At 58.7% G+C, this 20000-nt stretch overlaps 1 protein-coding gene across 3 annotated transcripts; it reads right to left on the bottom strand.

Moving 5' to 3' along the window:
• Window positions 1-241: 241 nt before the first annotated feature.
• Mxra5 (matrix remodeling associated 5) lies at window positions 242-17006 on the bottom strand. Of its 3 annotated transcripts, none has more exons than XM_074064311.1 (7): window positions 16832-17006; window positions 15386-15678; window positions 12036-12165; window positions 11268-11658; window positions 4637-9694; window positions 2978-3881; window positions 242-2273 (listed from the first exon to the last, which is right to left on the bottom strand). In XM_074064311.1, exons 2-7 carry the CDS (start codon window positions 15565-15567, stop codon window positions 386-388), a joined length of 8553 nt encoding a protein of 2850 aa, XP_073920412.1. In that variant the 5' UTR covers window positions 15568-15678; window positions 16832-17006; the 3' UTR covers window positions 242-385. The 3 variants fall into 3 exon arrangements, with proteins under 3 accessions (XP_073920412.1, XP_073920413.1, XP_073920414.1); XM_074064312.1 differs by having other exon boundaries at window positions 15386-15608; XM_074064313.1 differs by having other exon boundaries at window positions 15386-15605.
• Between the last annotated feature and the right edge of the window lie 2994 nt (window positions 17007-20000).

Raw genomic sequence — 20000 nt, 5'->3', positions numbered from 1 at the left:
GAGAGAGAGAAATCCCAAATAAATGGGACGTCCCGGAAGGTCCCGTCACCTGGAAACCGAAGAGGGTCGCACCTAAAGCATCGTCGCCCCTGGGGCTGGGGACAAATTCTCCAGCTCCAAGACGCTCTCCCAAACAGGGGCGCCATTTGCAAAATCCCGAGCTGCCCCGTGGACCCCAGGGAAAATCCCGTGGACGAGCTGACGGCCCGGGGTCGGGATGGCAGATCCCAAAGATCCCCCGTGACCCCCGTCCTTTCGGACGGAGCCCGGGTCAAAGTCCAGGTCACACTGGGCCGTCCGGGGCCACGGGCCCGCCATCTTGAATTTCCTGACCCGTCGGTGGCCGGCCCTCGGGTCGCGTGAGGTGGAGGACACGGTGGACTCTTCAGTAGACGTGGACGTAGGTGGCCTTGGAGTCTGTCCCCAACAGGTTCTTGGCGACACACTTGTAAAAGCCGGCGTCCCTCGCGGTGGCGCTCTGGATGGTCAGGGAGCCCTGCGGGTGGACCATCCTGTTGCCGTAGAGACGAGCTTGGGTCCCCACGGTCAGCCGTGACCCGTCCGGGGTGTCCCAGGTGACCTCGGCTTTGGGAATCCCCACGGCCATACAGGTCATCGTCACGGTGTGGCCGGGACGGGCGTAGATGACCGGCGTCGGCTCGGTGGTGATCCTGGGCGGGTAGGCGATGACGACGACCGGGAAGCTGACCACAGAAGGACCGTGGCCGGCGTCCCCCCGACACAGGTAAGTCCCCCGGTCGAACACCGACACCCCGCGTACGGTCAGGGTCCCGTCGTCTGAGACGGAGAAGCGACCCCAGGCCTGGGGACTGTCCAGCGAGAGGCCACCGGGCAGCGTCCAGGTCCCGGACGCCGGGCAGGGCAGCCGGAGGGTCTCGCCGTGGGTGATGCTGACCAGGTTGCGGTGGTGGCCGCTGGGGTCGGGTTCCCGGCCCACCTTGAGGGACACCAGCCGCTCGGCGTGGCCGGCCGGGTTGCTGGCCAGGCAGCGGTACGGCCCGGCGTCCGCCGGGGACAGGCCGCTGACGAGGAGCACGCCGTCCGCTCTGTGGTAGAACCGGCCGAGCCGCTGTCCACCGCGCAGCTCGGTGCCGTCGGGAAGGACCCAGGACAGCGTGGGCCTCGGGGTCCCCGTGGCCGAGCAGTTCAGGTTGATGGTGTGGCCGGCGGTGGCCGTGATGGCCTCGGCCGCGGGGTCGCGGAACCGGGGTCTCCCCCCCGGGTCCAGGACGGTCAGCTGGACGATCAGCTTGGCCTCCCCGCCCTCGTTCCGGCCGATGCACACCAGCTGGACCGACTCGGCCTTCCTCAGGGTCTTGATGTCCAGGCTGCCGTTCTGGTGGACGGTCACCCCGTTCCCGTAGTAGGGGGCCGGCAGGGTCACGCCCTCCGGGAGTGACCACAGGACCCTGGGCGTCGGGACGCCCTCGGCCAGGCAGTCGATGACCTTCCGGGTCCCCCCGGCGGCCACCTCCCGCACTGTGGTGACCGCGTCCGGGTGGCCGTTGATCGTGGGCGGCCGGACAGTCACCTGGACCCACACCGTCTTCCGGTCCTCCCCGCCGCTGTTCCGGACCAGGCAGGTGTAATTCCCGTCGTCCGAGCGCTGGACCTTCCGGATGACCAGCGTCCCCTCCCCGTCGACGTGGTACTTCTCGGACGCGGACGGGATGACCCTGTTGGCCGGGGACAGCCAGGTCACCTTCGGCACCGGTTCCCCTCGGGCCGCGCAAGCCACCGTCACCGTGTCCCCGTAAGGGACCCGGAGCGCCAGGTAGCTCTCGTCCGCGATGGCCGCCGGCCCGGACACCACCGTGACCCTGACGGTCATCTCGTCCTTGCCCAGCTGGTTTTGGGCCACACAGGTGTAGTCGCCCTGCTGCCTCATGCCGACCTCGTGGAAATACAGGGTCCCGTTGTGGAAGACCATGTAGCGGCCACCGTCGTCCTCTCCGGGGTGGACGAGCGAGTTGACCAGACGGCCGTCGGGAAGACTCCAGGAGATCTCGGGGTCCGGAAGGCCGGTGGCCACGCAGTCCACCTTCAGGTCCCCCCCGTAGAAGACCCGGCGGTCGTGGCGGTCGTCCTTGTGCTCGATCTTGGCCGGCTTCATCACCACGTTCACCCGGAGGGCCACACGGTCATCGCCCACCCCGTTCCTGGCCACGCACAGGTAGTCGCCGCCGTCCTTGTCGGTGACGGACTCCACCAGCAGCGTCCCGTTGGCGAAGGCCTTGATCCGGCCGTCGGAGCTGCGGACGTGACAGAGGAACAGGGAGCGGTGGTCACGAAACAAGAACGGGGGACCGGGAACATGGCCGCCACCCTCGCCACCGCCAGCTGGGGGGGTCAGCGGTTCCGTCCCCAAAAGGGGCGGCGAGGATGTCACCGAGGGTGACAGATTCGCAGACGAAAAGCGTCGCGCTCAGTCACGACGCTTTTTTCCACCCTGTACTATCCCAAGACCGACGAATAGTCAGTCAAGCAAGTTTGTTGATTGACTTTCTTCCCTTCCTGTGCTCCTCCGGCCTGCTTGTCCCTCTTCCTCTCTCTCTCTCTCTCTCTCTCTCTCTGTCTCTCTCTCTCCCCAACAAGAGCCAAATGGCCAGCAAGGGGCGGCCACCCTAAAAGAGCAAGTCCATCCCCCTTCTCGACACCCAACCTCCGTGCGCATCAATCTAGGACCAGGACACAGGCCCTTGTCGGTCCCTCCATCCCTCTGCCACCCGCGAGCGCAATGCGCCCGGGGCGCACGACAGCCAAATGGTCAACTAGGGGCGTCCACCCTGAAGAGCGCGTCCACCGCCCTCTTGGACACCCCGCGCCTGTGCGCACTCACCCTGCGCTCCCCATGCGCGCCATGTCGGTCCCCTGTCCCTCTCCAACCCGCGAGCGCAATGCGCCCAGGGCGCACGGGACCCGCACGGCCACCCCGGGGACTTCAGGGTCCACGCACCTGAGCGGCGAGTCCATCATCCTCTTGGACGGCAGGCGCCAGAGGATGCGCGGCCAGGGGTCCCCGGCCGCGCTGCAGTCCAGCCTCAGGGTCCCCCCGTAGCCGACGTCCGTCCTCGGGGGAGAGGAGCCCGTGATGTGCGCATTGGCAGCCGCGGGGCGCCGCACGGTCAGCTGCACCGTCCTGCGCGCCGAGCCCACCGGGTTGGAGACCACGCAGTCGTAGCGGCCGCTGTCCTTGGGGGTCAGGTTCCGGATGAACAGCGTCCCGTTGGGGAAGACGAAGAGGTGGCCGTGCAGGAACTGCGATGGCCGGAGCTGGGTTCCATCCCGCAGCACCCAGCGGACGCTGGCCGGGGGCGCAGCCTTGGCCGAGCAGTGGACGTGGATGCTGAGCCCCGGGGGCAGCGAGATGTCCTCCGCCTGGTCCTGCTGGATGACCGGCGGCAGGGCGGCCACGTGCAGGCGGATGGACAGACTGTCCGCCCCCGCTGCGTTGCTGGCCACGCACCTGTAGACGCCTCTGTCCGAAAAGGTGGCGTCTTTTATGGACAAGGTCCGGTTTTCGTGCAAGGTGACCCGACTGGCCGCGGGGGACACCGTGTGCCACACCGTCCTGTCGGGGAAGATCCAGGAAATCTGGGGGTCCGGGCTGCCCTTGGCCAGGCACTCCATGGCTATGGTTTCCCCCAGGAAGATGGTGACGTCCTGGTAAGGAGAAGCCGAAATCTGAGGCTGCTGGACGGTGACGGAGAGCAGCACCACCGTCTTGTCCGCCCCGTGCAGGTTGCTGGCCGTGCACAGGTACTGACCCCGGTCCTGCACCTGGACGTTGTGGATGACCAGAGATCCGTTCTTCAGGACCTCAAAACGCTGAATTCGGGTGTTTGGCGTCATCAGAGCTCCTGCAAGGCGACACGCGTTCAGTCAAGTCAAGTACCGTCAGTTATTCATTTTATTATCTTCAAGCCCCGCTCCCCCCCCACCCCAGCCCCGCCACCCCGCCCCACCTCCAAGTGCAAAAGCAAATGTCTCAGAGAGAGCTTGGGTGGTTCAAGGGCAGCAAGGAGGGCCTCATCTCAACTATCCAGAGGGGCCTGTAATCCCGGCCACACCGGGACGGTGATGGCAAAGTGAAAAATGGAACCCATCAAGAGGACGGTGCTTGCAAAGTGAAAAATAGAACTGCAGGTTGTAGACCACGGTCCTACTGCTGGGTACATCCCCCAACTCAGTGAGATGAGAAAGAGGACTCGGACCCGTTTTCACGGTAGCCAACGCCCGGGTGTCCACTGAGCGATCGGTGACGGTATCTGCCCACTGGGGAATACTGTTCAGCCATGAAAAAGGATGCAGTCCTGACCCAAGATGTCCTCCTGCGCGACTCCTTAGGGGACCCGAAAACCGTGCACCTCCGGGAAGATCACATCCCATTGCAGAACTACGCAGGCTCGGAAAACTCTTGTGCCAACTACACGTCGTCTTGTCCTACCCTGCACGCCCTTTCCCGTGTCGGGCTAGCCACGGGGTCTTGTGCTCATTGCCCCCGTGTAATGGGGACCATCTCGGTTTGCACAACCCCGGACGGTCGTTCTGCTGCGTTGCCAGGAGCCACCCGGGCCTCAGTTTCCCCTACGAGTCCCCTTTTCCGTGAACCCACCTGTGGACACCTTGGTCCAGGTGACAAAAGGCCTGGGCTTCCCTGTGGCCTCGCAAGGGAAGACGACATCGGCCTCGGCCTTGACGGACACCGTCTGTGGGGTTTTGCTGATGATTTGGGGTTTTTCCCCAAGCGTCCAGAATTTGGAGGCAGGGGGGCCGCCCCCCACGACCTTCAGGCTGGTCTGCTGGAAGCTTCTGGAAGGCTGGACGGGAGACACAGGGAAGGGGACGGAGGACCTTGTGGGGCCGGCCACGGGGGACGTTGGTGGCCGGGGTGACGGTGGTTCCACGGTGCGGGGAGCGGGAAAAAGCGGGGGAGCCGGGGGACCAAGAGCCCTGAAGATGGAGCTCTGGGAATGGACCCTGTTGTAGGGCCCAGGGTCCACTTTCCTGCGTCCCGTCAGCGGGGTCAGGGACGTGGACATCGGGGACTTTGGGGTGACCCCCGGCTGTGGGAACCCCTGCATTGGGTTTCTTGGCTCGGGGAAGACATTACGCCCGGTCTCTTCGGCGTAGCCATTGGGTCTGGGGTCCCTCTTGGGGTCGGTGACCTTATTAAGGGGGCCGGGTTTGCGCCAAGGGGCGGGTGTGGCCGTTGGTGATTTTGGGGTCGTGAGACGTTGGCCGTTGGGGAGGATCTGGGGTTTGTCGGTGGTGCGACGGGGAGGCTGGAATGTTCCACAATGTCCAGAGGAAGTCCCGGTGGCCGCCATATGCAATGGCTGGACCGTTCCCTTTGGGAAGGGGGTTGTGACGGGGTCACGGCCCCCGGGGTGAGGCAAATGGGTTCCGTCACCCCGGCGGTGGCTATCTGGGCCACGTGGACGAGGATTGGGGGTCACACCCCGCAGCGGTCCCTCCCCCAACTCTTCCTCTGAGGATAAGTTGACGCCATCTTGGTGGGAAGAAGGCGTAGACGGGTCACTCGGCCGCCATTGGGGTTGGTTGACGCCATCTTGGTGGGAAGAAGGCGTAGATGGGTCACTCGGCCGCCATTGGGGTTGGTTGACGCCATCTTGGTGGGAAGAAGGCGTAGACGGGTCACTCGGCCGCCATTGGGGTTGGTTGACGCCATCTTGGTGGGAAGAAGGCGTAGATGGGTCACTCGGCCGCCATTGGGGTTGGTTGACGCCATCTTGGTGGGAAGAAGGCGTAGATGGGTCACTCGGCCGCCATTGGGGTTGGTTGACGCCATCTTGGTGGGAAGAAGGCGTAGATGGGTCACTCGGCCGCCATTGGGGTTGGTTGACGCCATCTTGGTGGGAAGAAGGCGTAGATGGGTCACTCGGCCGCCATTGGGGTTGGTTGACGCCATCTTGGTGGGACGAGGACATAGACGGGTCCCTTGGCTGCCATTGGGGTTGGTTGATGCCATCTTGGTGGGAAGAAGGCGTAGATGGGTCACTCGGCCGCCACTGGGGTTGGTTGACGCCATCTTGGTGGGAAGAAGGCGTAGATGGGTCACTCGGCCGCCATTGGGGTTGGTTGACGCCATCTTGGTGGGACGAGGACATAGACGGGTCCCTTGGCTGCCATTGGGGTTGGGTTAGGTCTCTGGTCACCGGTGGACCTTCGGTTTCTGGGTTCCCCACAAAATTGAAGGAGACGCCTTCCGTGGAACCCGGTGGTGGCGGGTGTGAGGTTGGGGTGACAATGGCGGGCTTGGTCGTCCTTTCTATCGGGGACACGGGAGACATCCAGTGGTCTGTCCAGACGGGACTAGGACTGGGATTCTGGGGTCCGCTTTCAGACGCGCTGTGGGTGACTTGGGCGTCGTTCTGACCGCCGATGGCGGTCGTTCCCCCTTGAGTGGAAGTCAACGCCATCCGTATTTTGGGGACGGTGGCCGGGTGACCCATTTCTTCCCGTCGAAAGGGGGACGAGACTTTAGGGTCAGATAGGAAGTCTGAAGGGAAACCTACGTCCTCCAGTTCTTTAGGATGGGGAGAATCTGTCGGGTCTGCCCCAAAAGCGCCAACAGGTGCATCTGTCTGTCCTTCCCCCGGCCGGGCTGTCTTGGAAGGAGTCCATCTTGGTGTTCCTCGAGTGACTAATGGTGACGGCTCGACCCCCGATTTCCCCACGGTGGACACCGAGGACGTAGAAGTGACCGGCGCGTCTGTCCCATAGTCACGGCCATGGGTGACGCCATGTTGGTTTCTTCCCTGTGCATCTGGCACAGGTCGATCTGTGGCTGGCCTGGACTCTTGTAGGGTTTTTGGGGTGACGGTCACATAATATCCCAAGCCGGTGGCCCCAGACGGGCCCCCAATGGTGCCTCCATCCGTAGGCGTGGGCGGAACAAGATGGCGGTGGCCGTGACCCCGGGAAGGACTGGGTGGGGACACAGAGGTCACAGAGCTCACGGTGGAGGCGCCATCTTGGTGCTTACCGGGTTTCTTCCCGTGTCTCCGTCGCGGCCTTTCTTGGGGTCCCAGCCGCGTGGGCTTCTGTGATCGGGGGGTGCTGACCGTGGTGTCCACCCGAGGGGCACGAGCAGGCGGCATCGTCGGGGTTGGGGGTGGAGGAGACGCCATCTTTGGGGTTTGCCTCTGCCGGTCGACTGCTTTATGGGGGCGGAATCTCCTCTTCCCTTTGGCTCTCCTTCGAGAAGCGTGGGGGACCCCGGGAGACGGGGACGGGGTCTTGGGGCTCCATGTCACCCTGGCCGTTGGGGTGGCATCTTCGTCCCCTGGAACGGCGACCGTGTTTGGCACCCGCTGTGCCAGGGACGTGGGACGAGGAGCAGCGATGGAGAAGCCATCTTGGCTCCGACTCCACGCTGGTCCGGAGGTCGTGTAGTCGCTCTGTGATTTCCTCTTCATCCCCTTTCCGGTCAGTGGTGTTGGTTGGGCGCTCAGGCTACTTTTCTCAAGATGGCTGCTACCCGTTTGTCCCCATGGAGATGACGGAGAAGGGACCAACATGGCGGACGTCGGACGAAAGTGGGACTTCTTCCTTGTCCCCTTTTGGGTCATCGGTGGGGTTTGTTGACCGCTTAATTCGTTCCTTGCAAGATGGCCACTGGGGACATCTGGTAGACCAGAGCCAGAAACCAACATGGCGGACGTCGGTTGGACCCTCGCCAAGGTCTCGACCTCACTGGCCTCTGAATTGACCTCCAAATGGAAGTGTCCATCCGTCTCGGCCTCCGCCAAGGAGCCAGCCTCCAGCGGAGGCTCCTGCTGACCGGTTGTGACCCCGGGGACGTCTGCGTCCGACGTCCTGGGCCGAAGCCCAGCGGCTCCCTCCCCGTTGACAGCGTCCAGTGGGTCCAACGTGGACGACACGGGGCCGGACACCCGGTCATCGTCCCCGAACGGGGCCGGGTCGGCAGAGGACTCATCCTCGGGGCCGGTGGCCGTCTGTCGGGGAGGCTCGGACGGAGGTGACCGCACGGGCGATGCCGCCGTGGGTGACATTTGCGGCCCCGCGGGTGAGGGAGCGGTGGCCGGGATCTCCGTCCCCTTCCGGACATTTCTGCCCCGGACTCTGGCCAAGATGTCCGCCCAGCGCTCGGGGTTGATCTGCTTGTTGGCCACCTGGATTCTGCGCCTGGATTCGAACCTGCGGCCCTCCGCCATCTTGGCTTCCGGCTCCTTCCAGACTCTGAGCTTCCTCCGCCCTGTCTTGGCCTTGTCGTCCCCGGCCGGTGCCCTGGGGGACGCCTGGTCCTCGTCCCCCTCGCCCGAGCCGCCCTCGTCCTGGACGATGTCCCGCGTGGACTCGGACGCCGGTTTCGGGCCTGGACGCCGCGGCCTCTTGTTGGTCACGGCGACCCTGACGGTCAGACGGTCCGTCCCTCGCTGGTTGACGGCCACGCAGCGGTAGAGGCCGCCGTCCCCCGCGTGGGTTCTGGGGAGGGACAGGGACCCGTCGGGCGTGACGAAGGCGTCCGACCGATTGGCGGTGGCACCGACGGCCGTGGCGTCCGGAAGGATCCAAGTGACCGTGGCCTCGGGGACGGCGGACGCCACGCAGGGCAGCAGCAGCGGCTGCCCGGCGTCCGTGCGCACGGTGGCCGCGGGCGAGTCCGTGTGGGCGACGTTTGTTGATTGCACCGAGACCCGGTACTCTGCGTGGTCCGCGTCACCGGCCACCCGGGCCACACAGACGTACCGGCCGGAGTCCGACGGCCGCAGGGAGCGGACGGTCAGACGGCCGCTGCTGAGGACGGACAGCCGGCCGGTCGGGTCGGTCGTCGGGGCCTCCAAGACGGAGCCGTCCGGGAGGATCCAGGAGATGGACGGACGCTCGGACGCGTGGACGGGGCAGCTCAGGACGCACGAAGAGCCTTCCACAGCGGCCAGGGCCCGGGGGCCGGCCCCGTCAGCGTCCACCATGACCCAGCCGCCGGCCCCCGCGTCCCCGGCCGCCTCGCCGGACGCGGGGAGGACGAACCGCGTGCCGAAGGACAGCAGGACTTGGCCGGCCGTGCTGAGGCGCCGGTCCAGCTGGATCCGGACGGACGGCTGCAGGAGCCAGGCGGGCTCGGCCGCCATCTGCACCCGGACGCCCGTGTAGTACAGCGCATCCTCAGCGGCCTCCTGGCGGTAGCGATGGCCGTCCCCGGGCTCCCTGACCAGGGTCACCGGCTCCTCGCTGTAGTACGCGATCAGCTTCCACAGCCTCTCGTAGGTCTGCCGGGTCACCGGACAGCCCAGGTCCAGGCCCACGGTGGCGTCCACGTCCGTCCCGGCCGCGTCCGTCTGGTTCAGCTGCAGCTGGCGGATGTTGATCGACTTCTTGATGGTACAGGCCAGCTCGGCCGCGTTGCCGTGCTCGTCGGTCATGTTCAGGGTGACGGTCCACCCCGGGGAGGACAGGAGCCCCTCCAGGGCCACCTGGTGGTCGTCGGCCTCTCCGTCCTCGTCCCCGTCCTCGTCCGCGGGGACCCCCGTGCGGTTCGGCCTCAGGGGCGACCGGATGGACGGCCTGGCGCAGGTGACGTGCGTCAGCTGCTGGATCTCCCGGGTCCTCAGCAGCCGGGGACTCGCGCAGGTGGCGCACAGCTGGCCGCCCTCGTAGGCCTTGTCCTTCCGGCATTTCAGGACCCCTGGGGTGGACAGACGGACAGACACACAGAGAGACACGGGGAGGGGAAAGAAAGTCGGGCCAGGATTGCAGACGCGCCCGCCCGCGCCCGGCTCTCGAGATGGGGTCTCGCGAGCACGGCCGAGACGGACTCGATCGCGTCTGTGGGGTTTGCGTCTGCTCTCGGCCCCCTGCCTACGAAGGAATCCTAAATTTCTCGTTCTCTTCGGGTCACTCCCATCTCCTCCCCTGGGTCCTCTTTCTCTGTCCACCATCCTGGCCGGCACCATTTTGTTTCTTGCTCTGCCTCGTCCTGCATGAACCTATGGAGTTCATAGATTCAGTCAACTTCCAGGTCAGAGATTCAGTCAACATCCAGCTCAAAGATTCAATCAACATCCAGGTCGGAGATTCAGTCAACATCCAGGTCAAAGATTCAGTCAACATCCAGGTCGGAGATTCAGTCAACGTCCAGGTCAGAGATTCAGTCAACATCCAGGTCAAACGTTCAATTAATGTCTACTTCATAAATTCAGTCAACATCCAATTCATAGATTCAGTCAACATCCAGGTCAAACATTCAGTCAACATCCAGGTCAAGCTTTCAGTCAATATCCAGGTCAAGCATTCAATCATCATCCATTTCATACATTCAGTCAACATGGAGTTCATAGATTCAGTCAATATCCAGATCAAAGATTCAGTCAACATCCAGGTCAAACATTCACTTAATATCCTCTTCATAAATTCAGTCAACATCCAGGTGAAGCTTTCAGTCAACATCCAGGTCAAACATTCAATCAACATCCATTTCATGCATTCAGTCAACATGCAGTTCATAGATTCAGTCAATATCCAGGTCATAGATTCAGTTCACATCCAGGTCAAACATTCACTCAACATCCAGGTCAGAGATTCACTCAACCTGCAGGTCAAAGGTTCAGTCAACATCCTGGTCAAAGATTCAATCATCAACATTCTGTTCATAGATTCAATCAACTTCCACTTGACAGATTCTGTCAATATCCCGGTCAAAGATTCACTCAACATCCAGTTCATAAATTCAATCAACATGCGTTTCATACATGCAGTCAACATGCAGGTCAAAGATTCAATCCACATGCAGTTCGTAGATTCAATCAACGTCCATTTCATAAGTTCAGTCAACATCCATCAGCTGAGTGACTGTCAGCTGCCCCTTCCTGGTTCAAACCCGTTCCCTGTGTCCTCTTCTCAGTCGTCACCAGATTTGGAGAGGCCCCTCGAGCCTCGTGACCTCCACGGAAGACAAAGATGGCGCCTCCCTGCTGCAAACCCTCAGTGGAATAGTATACAGCCCGGAACCAGGACAAAAGCGGAATAGTATACAGCCCGGACTCCAAAGGAAAGTGGAATAGCACACAGCCCGGACTCCAAAGAAAAGTGGAATAGCACACAGCCCGGAACCCAGAGAAAACTGGAATAGTATACAGCCCGGCACCTGGAGAAAACTGGAATAGCACACAGCCCGGAACCCAAAGGAAAGCGGAATAGCACACAGCCCGGACTCAGTGCCGGGGTGGAGCACCATGCAGCCCGGACCCGGCCGGCTGTACCTGTGCGTGGCCGGGCCCAGCGCAGGAGGCCGTGCAGACGGCAGTCGCAGGCCCAGGGGTTGCCGTGCAGGTGCAGGGAGTCCAGCAGGGGCAGCGTGGCCATCATGGCGGGGGGCAGCGCGGCCAGGCGGTTCCCGGCCAGGTTGAGGTGGCGCAGGGTGGACGGGCCGAGGTGGCCGAGCAGCGGGACGGTGGCGAAGGTGCCGGGATGCAGCTGCCGCAGCCGGTTCCCCTCCAGGTGCAGCAGCCGCAGGGCCGCGAGGCCGCGGAAGGCCCCGGGGTGGACGGACTCGATGCGGTTGTGGTCCAGGTGCAGCCGCCGCAGGACGGACAGACCGCGCAGCGTCCTCCCCGTCACCGCCCGCAGCTTGTTGTAGCTGAGCTTCAGCACCTTCCCGCACAAAATCCCCCCCACCCCACCCGAGAGACAAAAATTGGGTCAGACGTCTTCGTTCCGGGCCCGGGGTTCGAACTCGGGGCCTCGGCCTGGCCAGGAGGCTCCCGGCCGCCCGCCGGACGCGCTCGCCCCGTTTTATTGCGCGGGAACGGTTTTCGGGGATTGTGGGAGGCGCCGCGCGGCCCGGCCCGGCGCTCGAGATGGGGTCTCTCTCCGGTTTTGCTCTTTTTCTCTTCCGCCCCCTCCGCCCAGGCCGGCCTCGAACCGAGGTCCTCCCCGCCTCCGCCTCCCCCGCGGCCGGCCCGGGTCCCCCGTGGGGTCGGGAAGGAGTTGGGGGATTTTTTTCCCCTGGCCCCTGCCCCCAAATGTACCTGCAGAGAGCTGAGGTCCTTCAGGGCCCCGTCCGGGATGTCGGGGATTTCGTTGCCGTGGATCAGCAGCAGCTCCAGCTTGGTCAGGCCGGAGAAGGAGGCCACGGACAGGGACTGGATGCTGTTAAAGCTGCAGGGCGGAGACCGGCGGAAAGTCCTAAGAGTTCAGTCCCGTATGGGAAATAACGGGGTCTGGGCCCCGTTCCCAATGCCACCCCCATTGGTGCGGAGGAAACCCAGAGATCGCACCTGTCCTTTGATCCATCTGTATTCAATCAACAACCCTCACCTGGATCACACCTTTCCTTTGCTCCAGTATTCAATCAACAACCCTGACCTGGATCACACATTTACTTTGATCCATCTGTAGTCAATCAACAACCCTAACCTGGATCACACATTTACTTTGATCCAGTATTCGATCAACAACCCTGACCTGCATTACATCTTTCCTTTGATCCATCTGTATTCAATCAACAACCCTGACCTGCATCACACCTATCCTTTGATCCAGTATTCAATCAACAACCCTGACCTGCATTACCTTTCCTATTATCCATCTGTATTCAATCAACAACCCTGACCTGCATCACACCTATCCTTTGATCCAGTATTCAATCAACAACCCTGACCTGCATTACACCTTTCCTTAGGTCCAGTATTCAATCAACAACCCTCACCTGCATCACACATATCCTTTGATTCAGTATTCAATCAACAACCCTGACCTGCATCACACCTTTTCTTTGATTCAGTATTCGATCAACAACCCTGACCTGGAATGGAACAGAAAGGCCTCAGGTCATCATGACGTTACTTTTCTTTCTTTGAGGCCAGGAATAGGGTTTAGAACTTCAAATCAGGCTTTTTAAAAAAAAATCATTTTTCCATATGTCCCCCCTTTGAGAATTGTGCTCTGAAGTCAGACAAAGTCAGGGACCAACAAGAAGTCAGTTTGCAAACACGAACGGATGACACGAAGAGGTTGACAGCACAGCATCCCATAGACTCCAGGGCTGTCTTAGGATCTGCAAGGAAAAGGGAGTTCGTCTTTCCAGGAAAATGTGATATTTTCCAACACAATCCAGGTGTTTTCCTCAATTTGGACAAAGAAAAAAATGTTTTTAAAAAGGCTAGAAAAAAAGTATGGGGAAAAATGAGGGCGAAAAAGAATTTTTAGCAATCCCTTGCAAAATAAAAGCCATAAAGAAAATGAGGTGACCCCATTTCTGTGGTCACCTCAGTGATTTTTGATGTCTGATTTTGGCTTTTTTTTTCCTTTTTGGTGCGTCTGTGCATAAAAATGGGCCGTGATGCTTAAAATTCACCAATTACCCTTCCTATTTTAATTGTAAGGTCATACAGGAAGCCTGAAATGGGATTTCTGCTGTTTGATATTAGACCGACTTTCCGATGGTCACCTGATATTAGACCGACTTTCCGATGGTCACCTGAGATGGGGTTCCCATTACGTCATCTGATCCGGGTCATTTATATCAAGCTTCCGTTCCAGAATTTCTATTTTAATTTTTTTTATTTTATTTATTTTTTGGGCAGAATTGGGGTTTGAACTCAGGACCTCCCCTTTGCTCTTTCAAATCACTGCAGCTGTTTTTAATATTGGGTTTTTTCAAGATGGGGGTCGCACAAACTATTGCCCCAGCCTGGCCTCGAACCGCGATCCTCCTGCTCTCTGCCTCCCGAGAAGCTGGGATTATAGCTGTGACCCACAACGCCCGGCTTTCTTTCTTTTTTTTTTTTTTTTTGATGAAAATCTTTGTTTTTCTCTTCAAAACCACAAGCACACGTGACAGAGCAGAGGACCGAGGACTCTGGCAGAGCGAATTTTCTGTGGATTTCTCAGAATGGATCATTTCGAATACCAGGTAAAGCCCCAGACCTGAAAAGTGTAGGAAGCAACGTCAGTTTGCAAACGTGTTCCAGAAAAGTCAGTCAACAACCAGATTTTAATTTTATGAGTGACGAGTGCAAAATCGTGGGTTTCCTAGACATATAGTACCTGACATAAGGCCGGGTTTACCCGACACGTCACCCACGCCTCATCTACATAAATCTGCATATCCACACGTCATCTGCATACACTGCCTCATCTACATAAATCAACATAACTACACCTGCATACTCTGCCTCATTTACATAAATCTACATATCCACACATCATCTGCATACTCTGCCTCATCTACAGAAATCTGCATAGCCACACCCTCGTCTGCACACACTGCCTCATCTACATAAATCTGCATAGTCACACCCTCGTCTGAACACACTGCCTCATCTACATAAATCTGCATAGCCACACCCTCATCTGCATACACTGCCTCATCTACATAAATCTGCATAGCCACACCCTCATCTGCATATGCTGTCTGCACACGGCACATCGCCTATCAGCGTCCTTCGCTGCTCGGTGTGTGCAATTAAATAGACACCGCGTGTTTACCTGTGGGTTTCATCCGTGCACAGCTGAGCCCGTGCACCCCGCTTTGCACACGGCCCTGACGGGTGTTTGCAGCCACTTGCCGGAAAGGTCATGACCCCAGAGATGATCTAAGACTGTCCCCAGGGCCACCGCCTTCCAGCACGTGGACGAGACTGGGGCACGCAGAAGCCACGACGTCGTGGAGGCAATTGTGGGAGCCCCAAAACTGACAGGAACCCAAAACTGACCCGAACCCCAAAACTGACAGGAACCCAAAACTGACCCGAACCCCAAAGCTGACAGGAACCCAAAACTGACTCGAACCCCAAAACTGACAGGAACCCAAAACTGACCCGAACCCCAAAACTGACAGGAACCCAAAACTGACCCGAACCCCAAAACTGACAGAACCCCAAAACTCACAGAAACCCCAAAGTTCTCCTGGACCTCAAAATTGACCTGAACCCCAGTTAATCTGAACCCCGAAACTGACCCGAACCCCAAAATTGACACAGACCTCAAAGTTTGCTTGAACCCCAAGACTGACCTGAATCCCAAAGTGACCTGAACCCAAATTGACCTGAACTCTAAAATTGAGCTGAACCCCCAAACTAACCTAAACTTCAAAGTTGGCCTGAACCCTAAAACTGACCTGAACCCCAAAGTTAATCTGAACCCCCAAAGTGACCTGAACCCCAAAATTGACATAGACCCCAAAGTTGGACGGAACCCCCAAACTGACCCTAACCTCAAAGTTAATCTGAACCCCAAAACTGACCTAACCCCAAAATTGACACAGACCCCAAAGTTCGCCTGAACCCCCAAACTGACCTGAACCCCAAGTTGACCTGAACCCCAAAGTGCCCCTCCCGGGACTGCCCGGCCCCAGGGCGGACCCGCGCGTACGCACCCCAGGTTGAGCCTCTGCGCATGCGCGGGGAGCCCGGCGGGCACCGCGGGCAGCGAGCGGAAGGTGCAGTGGACCTCGCTGGGGACGAAGCAGGCGCAGGGCGCGGGGCAGGACGGCGACGGCCGCGGCCACAGCAGGACCACGGTCAGCACCGCGGACAGCGCCCCCTGCCGGCCGCGCATGGTGGGGCCCGGCCTCCTCTCCTCGCCTGCTCGCTCTGCTGCTGCGGAGGCAGAAAAGGAGGCCAGCTGAGGCCCAAGGACCTCCGTGACCGGTGACCAGCTGACGGGGACCTGAGGGGAGCAGGGAGAAGAGAGCGAGCTCACTGTGCCCAGGTGGGAGTGGTGGAGAGAGGCAGACAGACAGACAGACAGACAGAGGGAGAGATGGGGACGAGGAGCCCGCACGTGTCCCTGTGGTAATAAACTGAATAATCGTTAAACTCTCCTTCCCGCCGCCAAAGAACCTCTTCTTCCAGCACTGACCATAAAATTCGAAAAAAAACCCCCACAAACAGGACCCTATTGGCCACTCTGGGCTCGTCCACCTCTGCCCTTTGCAAGGGAGCTGAGGCTTTGCGCCCTACCTGGCCCTTTCCATGGCTCTGCACACTTTTGCACCCAACCCTTTGCGTCCTGTCCAGGGTCCCCCCCCTGCCCGGTCCCCTGGGGTTCCCAATCCTAAGCTTTTGGGGTTTCCCTGGCTGTGCAGTTTTTGGGGTTCACCGGCCCCCGTCCCCGAACCCGGGCAGCGGGATGCCGGGCGGTTGCGCAACGCCCGTGCGCTCCCGGTGCCAAAGCGGTGCGGCGCGCGCCCCCTCGGCCAGGGCCATTTCCAGGTGGGGCTGCGACATCCAGCCCTGGGTGGCCCCTGCCCACCATCGCCACCACCGGCCACTGGTTTCCAGGTGTCCAGTTGGAGGCCTGGACTTTGCAGGGAAGGAGGGAGAGGGGTGGCAAAGGAGGGGGGCACGGGGGTGTCCTGGAGGAGGAGGAGGAGGAGGACAGACTGAAGGAGAAGGAAGAGGACAGACAGTGGAAACCGGAAAAAAAAAAAAAAAAAAGACAGACATGGAGGACGTGAAGGAGGAGAGAGAGGTGGACCAGGCCCGGGAGGGAGGCGCAGGAAGCACGGCCAGCAAAACTTGGACAGGGTCCCCAGCACTGCAATTTGGAAAGGGCCCCCAGACTTATAGGATTCCGCTTAGAAACCCCACTGGGGTCCCCAGGCTGGAGAGGGGCGCATGGAGCTGGGGAGGGGCGCACATGGCGCTGGACCCTCCCAGTCCCCTTGGAGGAGCCCCGCAGCTTTCCTGCTGACCCCCGGCCACTGCGCCAGGTGCCAGGAACCCCATGCTACCCTCTTTTTGGGGGACCCCCCTCTCCATGGAGCCCCGGGGACCCCCGCGCCCTCTCCAGCCCGTGCGCCCCCCGGGTCCCCGCTCACCTGCGCTGCGGGAGCCGCGTTCGGGCCTCGGAGCGCGGGCTTTGCGCGCGCGTCACGGGCACCGCGAGTCCCCCGAGGCCATCGCGGGCCTTGGGCCGGGCTTTTGGGGCGAGGCAGCTCGGCTTTCCCAGCTCGGCACGGCGCCCTTTTATTCTCCAAGTCCACGCCTCGGTCCACCCCCCACCACCACCCACCCCACCACCCCGGCCCTGCCCCACCCCGGGGAGACGATGGCGCCCAAGGGCCGGAGCCAAGGGGACCCTGGGCGCGCCGTGCGCCTCAGCCCTCGCCTCGCCTCTTCATTGCGCCCCCAGGGCCCGGGCCCAGCTGGGCAGCGCAGGCCGCGCCCACTTCTGCTGGACACGGATGCTGTTTTTTTTTTGGGGGGGGAAGGGAGGAAGAATGGGGACAAGGAACCCCCAAAGTGCAGGAAGGGAGGAGAGGGACGGGGACAGGGTTGGGGAGTGGACAGGTCAGCAGAGGACAGGGCAGCAGAGGGCAGAGCAGAGGAGAAAAGGGAGCCCGGCGCGCGCTGCTCCAGGCCGGATGGAAATGGAGTCGGCTCTGGCACCAGGGCCTCCCAGCCCCGCCGCCGCCCCCACCCGCGCCACGCCCTCCCGCGCGCCCCGACTCGTCGACTGACTGACTGACTGACTGACTGACGGGCTGACTGAGTGACTAACTGACCGACGGACAGGACAGACTATGGTGGCGCCCCCCCTCTCCCCACCCCCACCCCCAGCCCTTTTCTCTCCCCGGCCAAAAACCTGGGACGGAAAAGGGGACGAAAAAGGGGACCCGGAGTCAGACCTGGGAACTGGGAAGGAGCCAGACTAGGAGCGAGGACCTGAGGGGCCAAGATGGAGAACTGGATCCCACAGGGGGACGGAGGGACGGGGGACAGAAGGACGGGGAACAGACAGGGGACAGGGACACATCTGTCTTGGGTCTCCGCCTGCCCCGAACCCAGCGCACACAGTTCAGTCAGCGCCGTCCCAAAGTCCTGCTGCCCCCGAATCACGATTATGCGGTCAACAAACGAGAGAGAAAGAGAGAGAAAGAGCCGTGGCATTCACAACCCTCTGTCTGGTCTTTCTTTCGGGGTGCTGTAGGATTTCAGGCCGGGGAACCCCTCAGGCCTGACCCCATAGGATGGACGGTGACCGGGGTCTCTGCTCCCTCCCAGGTTAATAGACTGACTATTTGTGATCTGAGAGACCCGCCCCCCCTCATATTTCTTTCCTGGGGTTTTTCCTTTTTTTTTTTTCAGACATACCACTCACCTTTTTATCTTTTCCATATTGCCCAGGACCCCACATGCCAAAAAAAAAAAAAAGAAAAAAAGAAAAAAAAATCCCCCAAACCAGCCAAATTCCCAAAACTGATGAGTGCACACTTTTCAAGTCCCCTGCTGTTCCCAGCAGCCCTTCTCTCCTGACCACAATAGGGGGAGAAAGAAAAAAAGAAAGAAAAGAAAAAGAAAAAGCCCTAAATATGTTCACATAGCTAAAAAATGGGGGAAAAAATGCAATTTTTTGGAGTCTGCAGTGGCTTGGAAATCCCCGCGGGGATGACAGCCAGCCTGGCTTGCTTTTTCCCTTTTTCTTTCTTTTTCTTTTTTTTTTTTTTCCCTTTTGAGTAAAAACAGACATTCAAGAATATTTCGGCAGAAATCCGCCCCAGGTCTGTTTCAGGGCAAACCTTCAACGCTCATTTATCTTTTAATTTTATTTAATTTTATTATTTTTTGGCCTGGCTTTGCTCAGCTGCCCCGGTTCTGATGCGTTTGGGGGAAAAGACGGTTCTGGGTTTCCCTTGCACACAAATGCAATCATGCATTGCCAAATAAATGCATTTGCAGGTCTGCAAATCAATCAATCAATAAATAAAAAACCTGAGGTCCCCCAAGCCCACACCCCCAAAAAACCCCAAAACTCCCCCAAAATGGGGCTGAGCTGCATGCATGCAGGAAGCTGGGACTTTGTGCAACGGGACCCCTTTGCCACCAGCTGCAAAAAATGACTATTTTTTTCCCCCAATTCCTCTGGGTAGAGAATGGAATCCTCTCAGTCAGGGGATGAGATCATAGGGTTTTTCCCCCCCACCCTTCCTCGCCTCACTCCCACACCGCACATGGCTTTTGGGGTCTAGGGCGGGGAGCCCGGAGCAGAGCCCCATGTTCAAAAGACCTTCAAAGCCTCCCCCTAGCTGCCCAGAAATACCCCATTGCACAAAGCCAGGCCCTAAAGGATGAACGCAGAAAATCCTACAGGGGCCCCGCGCCCAGAGGGAACCCGGCCTCCCGCGGGAAGGACGCTGCAGGTCGCCGGCCTGCAATCCCGGCCGCGCGGAGGCTGCGGCGGGGAGGACCGCGGTTCGAGGCCAGCCCCGGGCGACAGCTGGCAGAGGCCCAAGGTGCAGAATCGCGGCCGGAAAGCGGGCTGAGGGGCCAGGCGCCGGCTCAGCCAGGGCCTGAGTTCGAATCCCAGTCCCACCCAAAGGGGGAAAAAGAGAAAAGTGCACGGAAAACACCCCAAAATGCAGCAGGCTCACGTTCCTCGTGCAAAACTCCGGAGTTGGTGAGGACAACCCAGACTCCACTTATGATAAATCGGAATGTAATATATAATAGAACATAAAATAATATAATATAAAATATAATACAGTAAGATATACTACAGTATACTAAAAATACTGTAATAAAATATAAAATAAAATATTGTACAATGTACTACCAAATACTACAATAAAGTAAAATATAATACAATATCATATAATAAAATATGATATAATACTATAATATAATACAATATGATATAATATATAATAAAATATAAAACAATAAAATACAAAATAATATAATATAATAAAATAAAATATAATATAATATAATACAATATAATATAATATAATATACAATATAATAAACTATAATATAATACAATACAATATAATAAAATAAAATATAATATAATATAATACAATGCAATATAACATAATAAAACATAATATAATACAATATAATATACTATAATACAATATAATAAAATATAATAAACTATAATATAATAAAATACAATATAATACAATACAATATAATATAATAAAGTATAATATAATAAAATATGATATAATACAATACAATACAATGCAATATAATATAATAAAA

The sequence above is a fragment of the Castor canadensis genome, chromosome X (assembly GCF_047511655.1).
Source record: "Castor canadensis chromosome X, mCasCan1.hap1v2, whole genome shotgun sequence".
Lineage (NCBI taxonomy): Eukaryota > Metazoa > Chordata > Mammalia > Rodentia > Castoridae > Castor > Castor canadensis.
The sequence above is the reverse complement of the archived record's forward strand: the minus strand, read 5'-3'. Positions and strand labels throughout refer to the sequence as shown.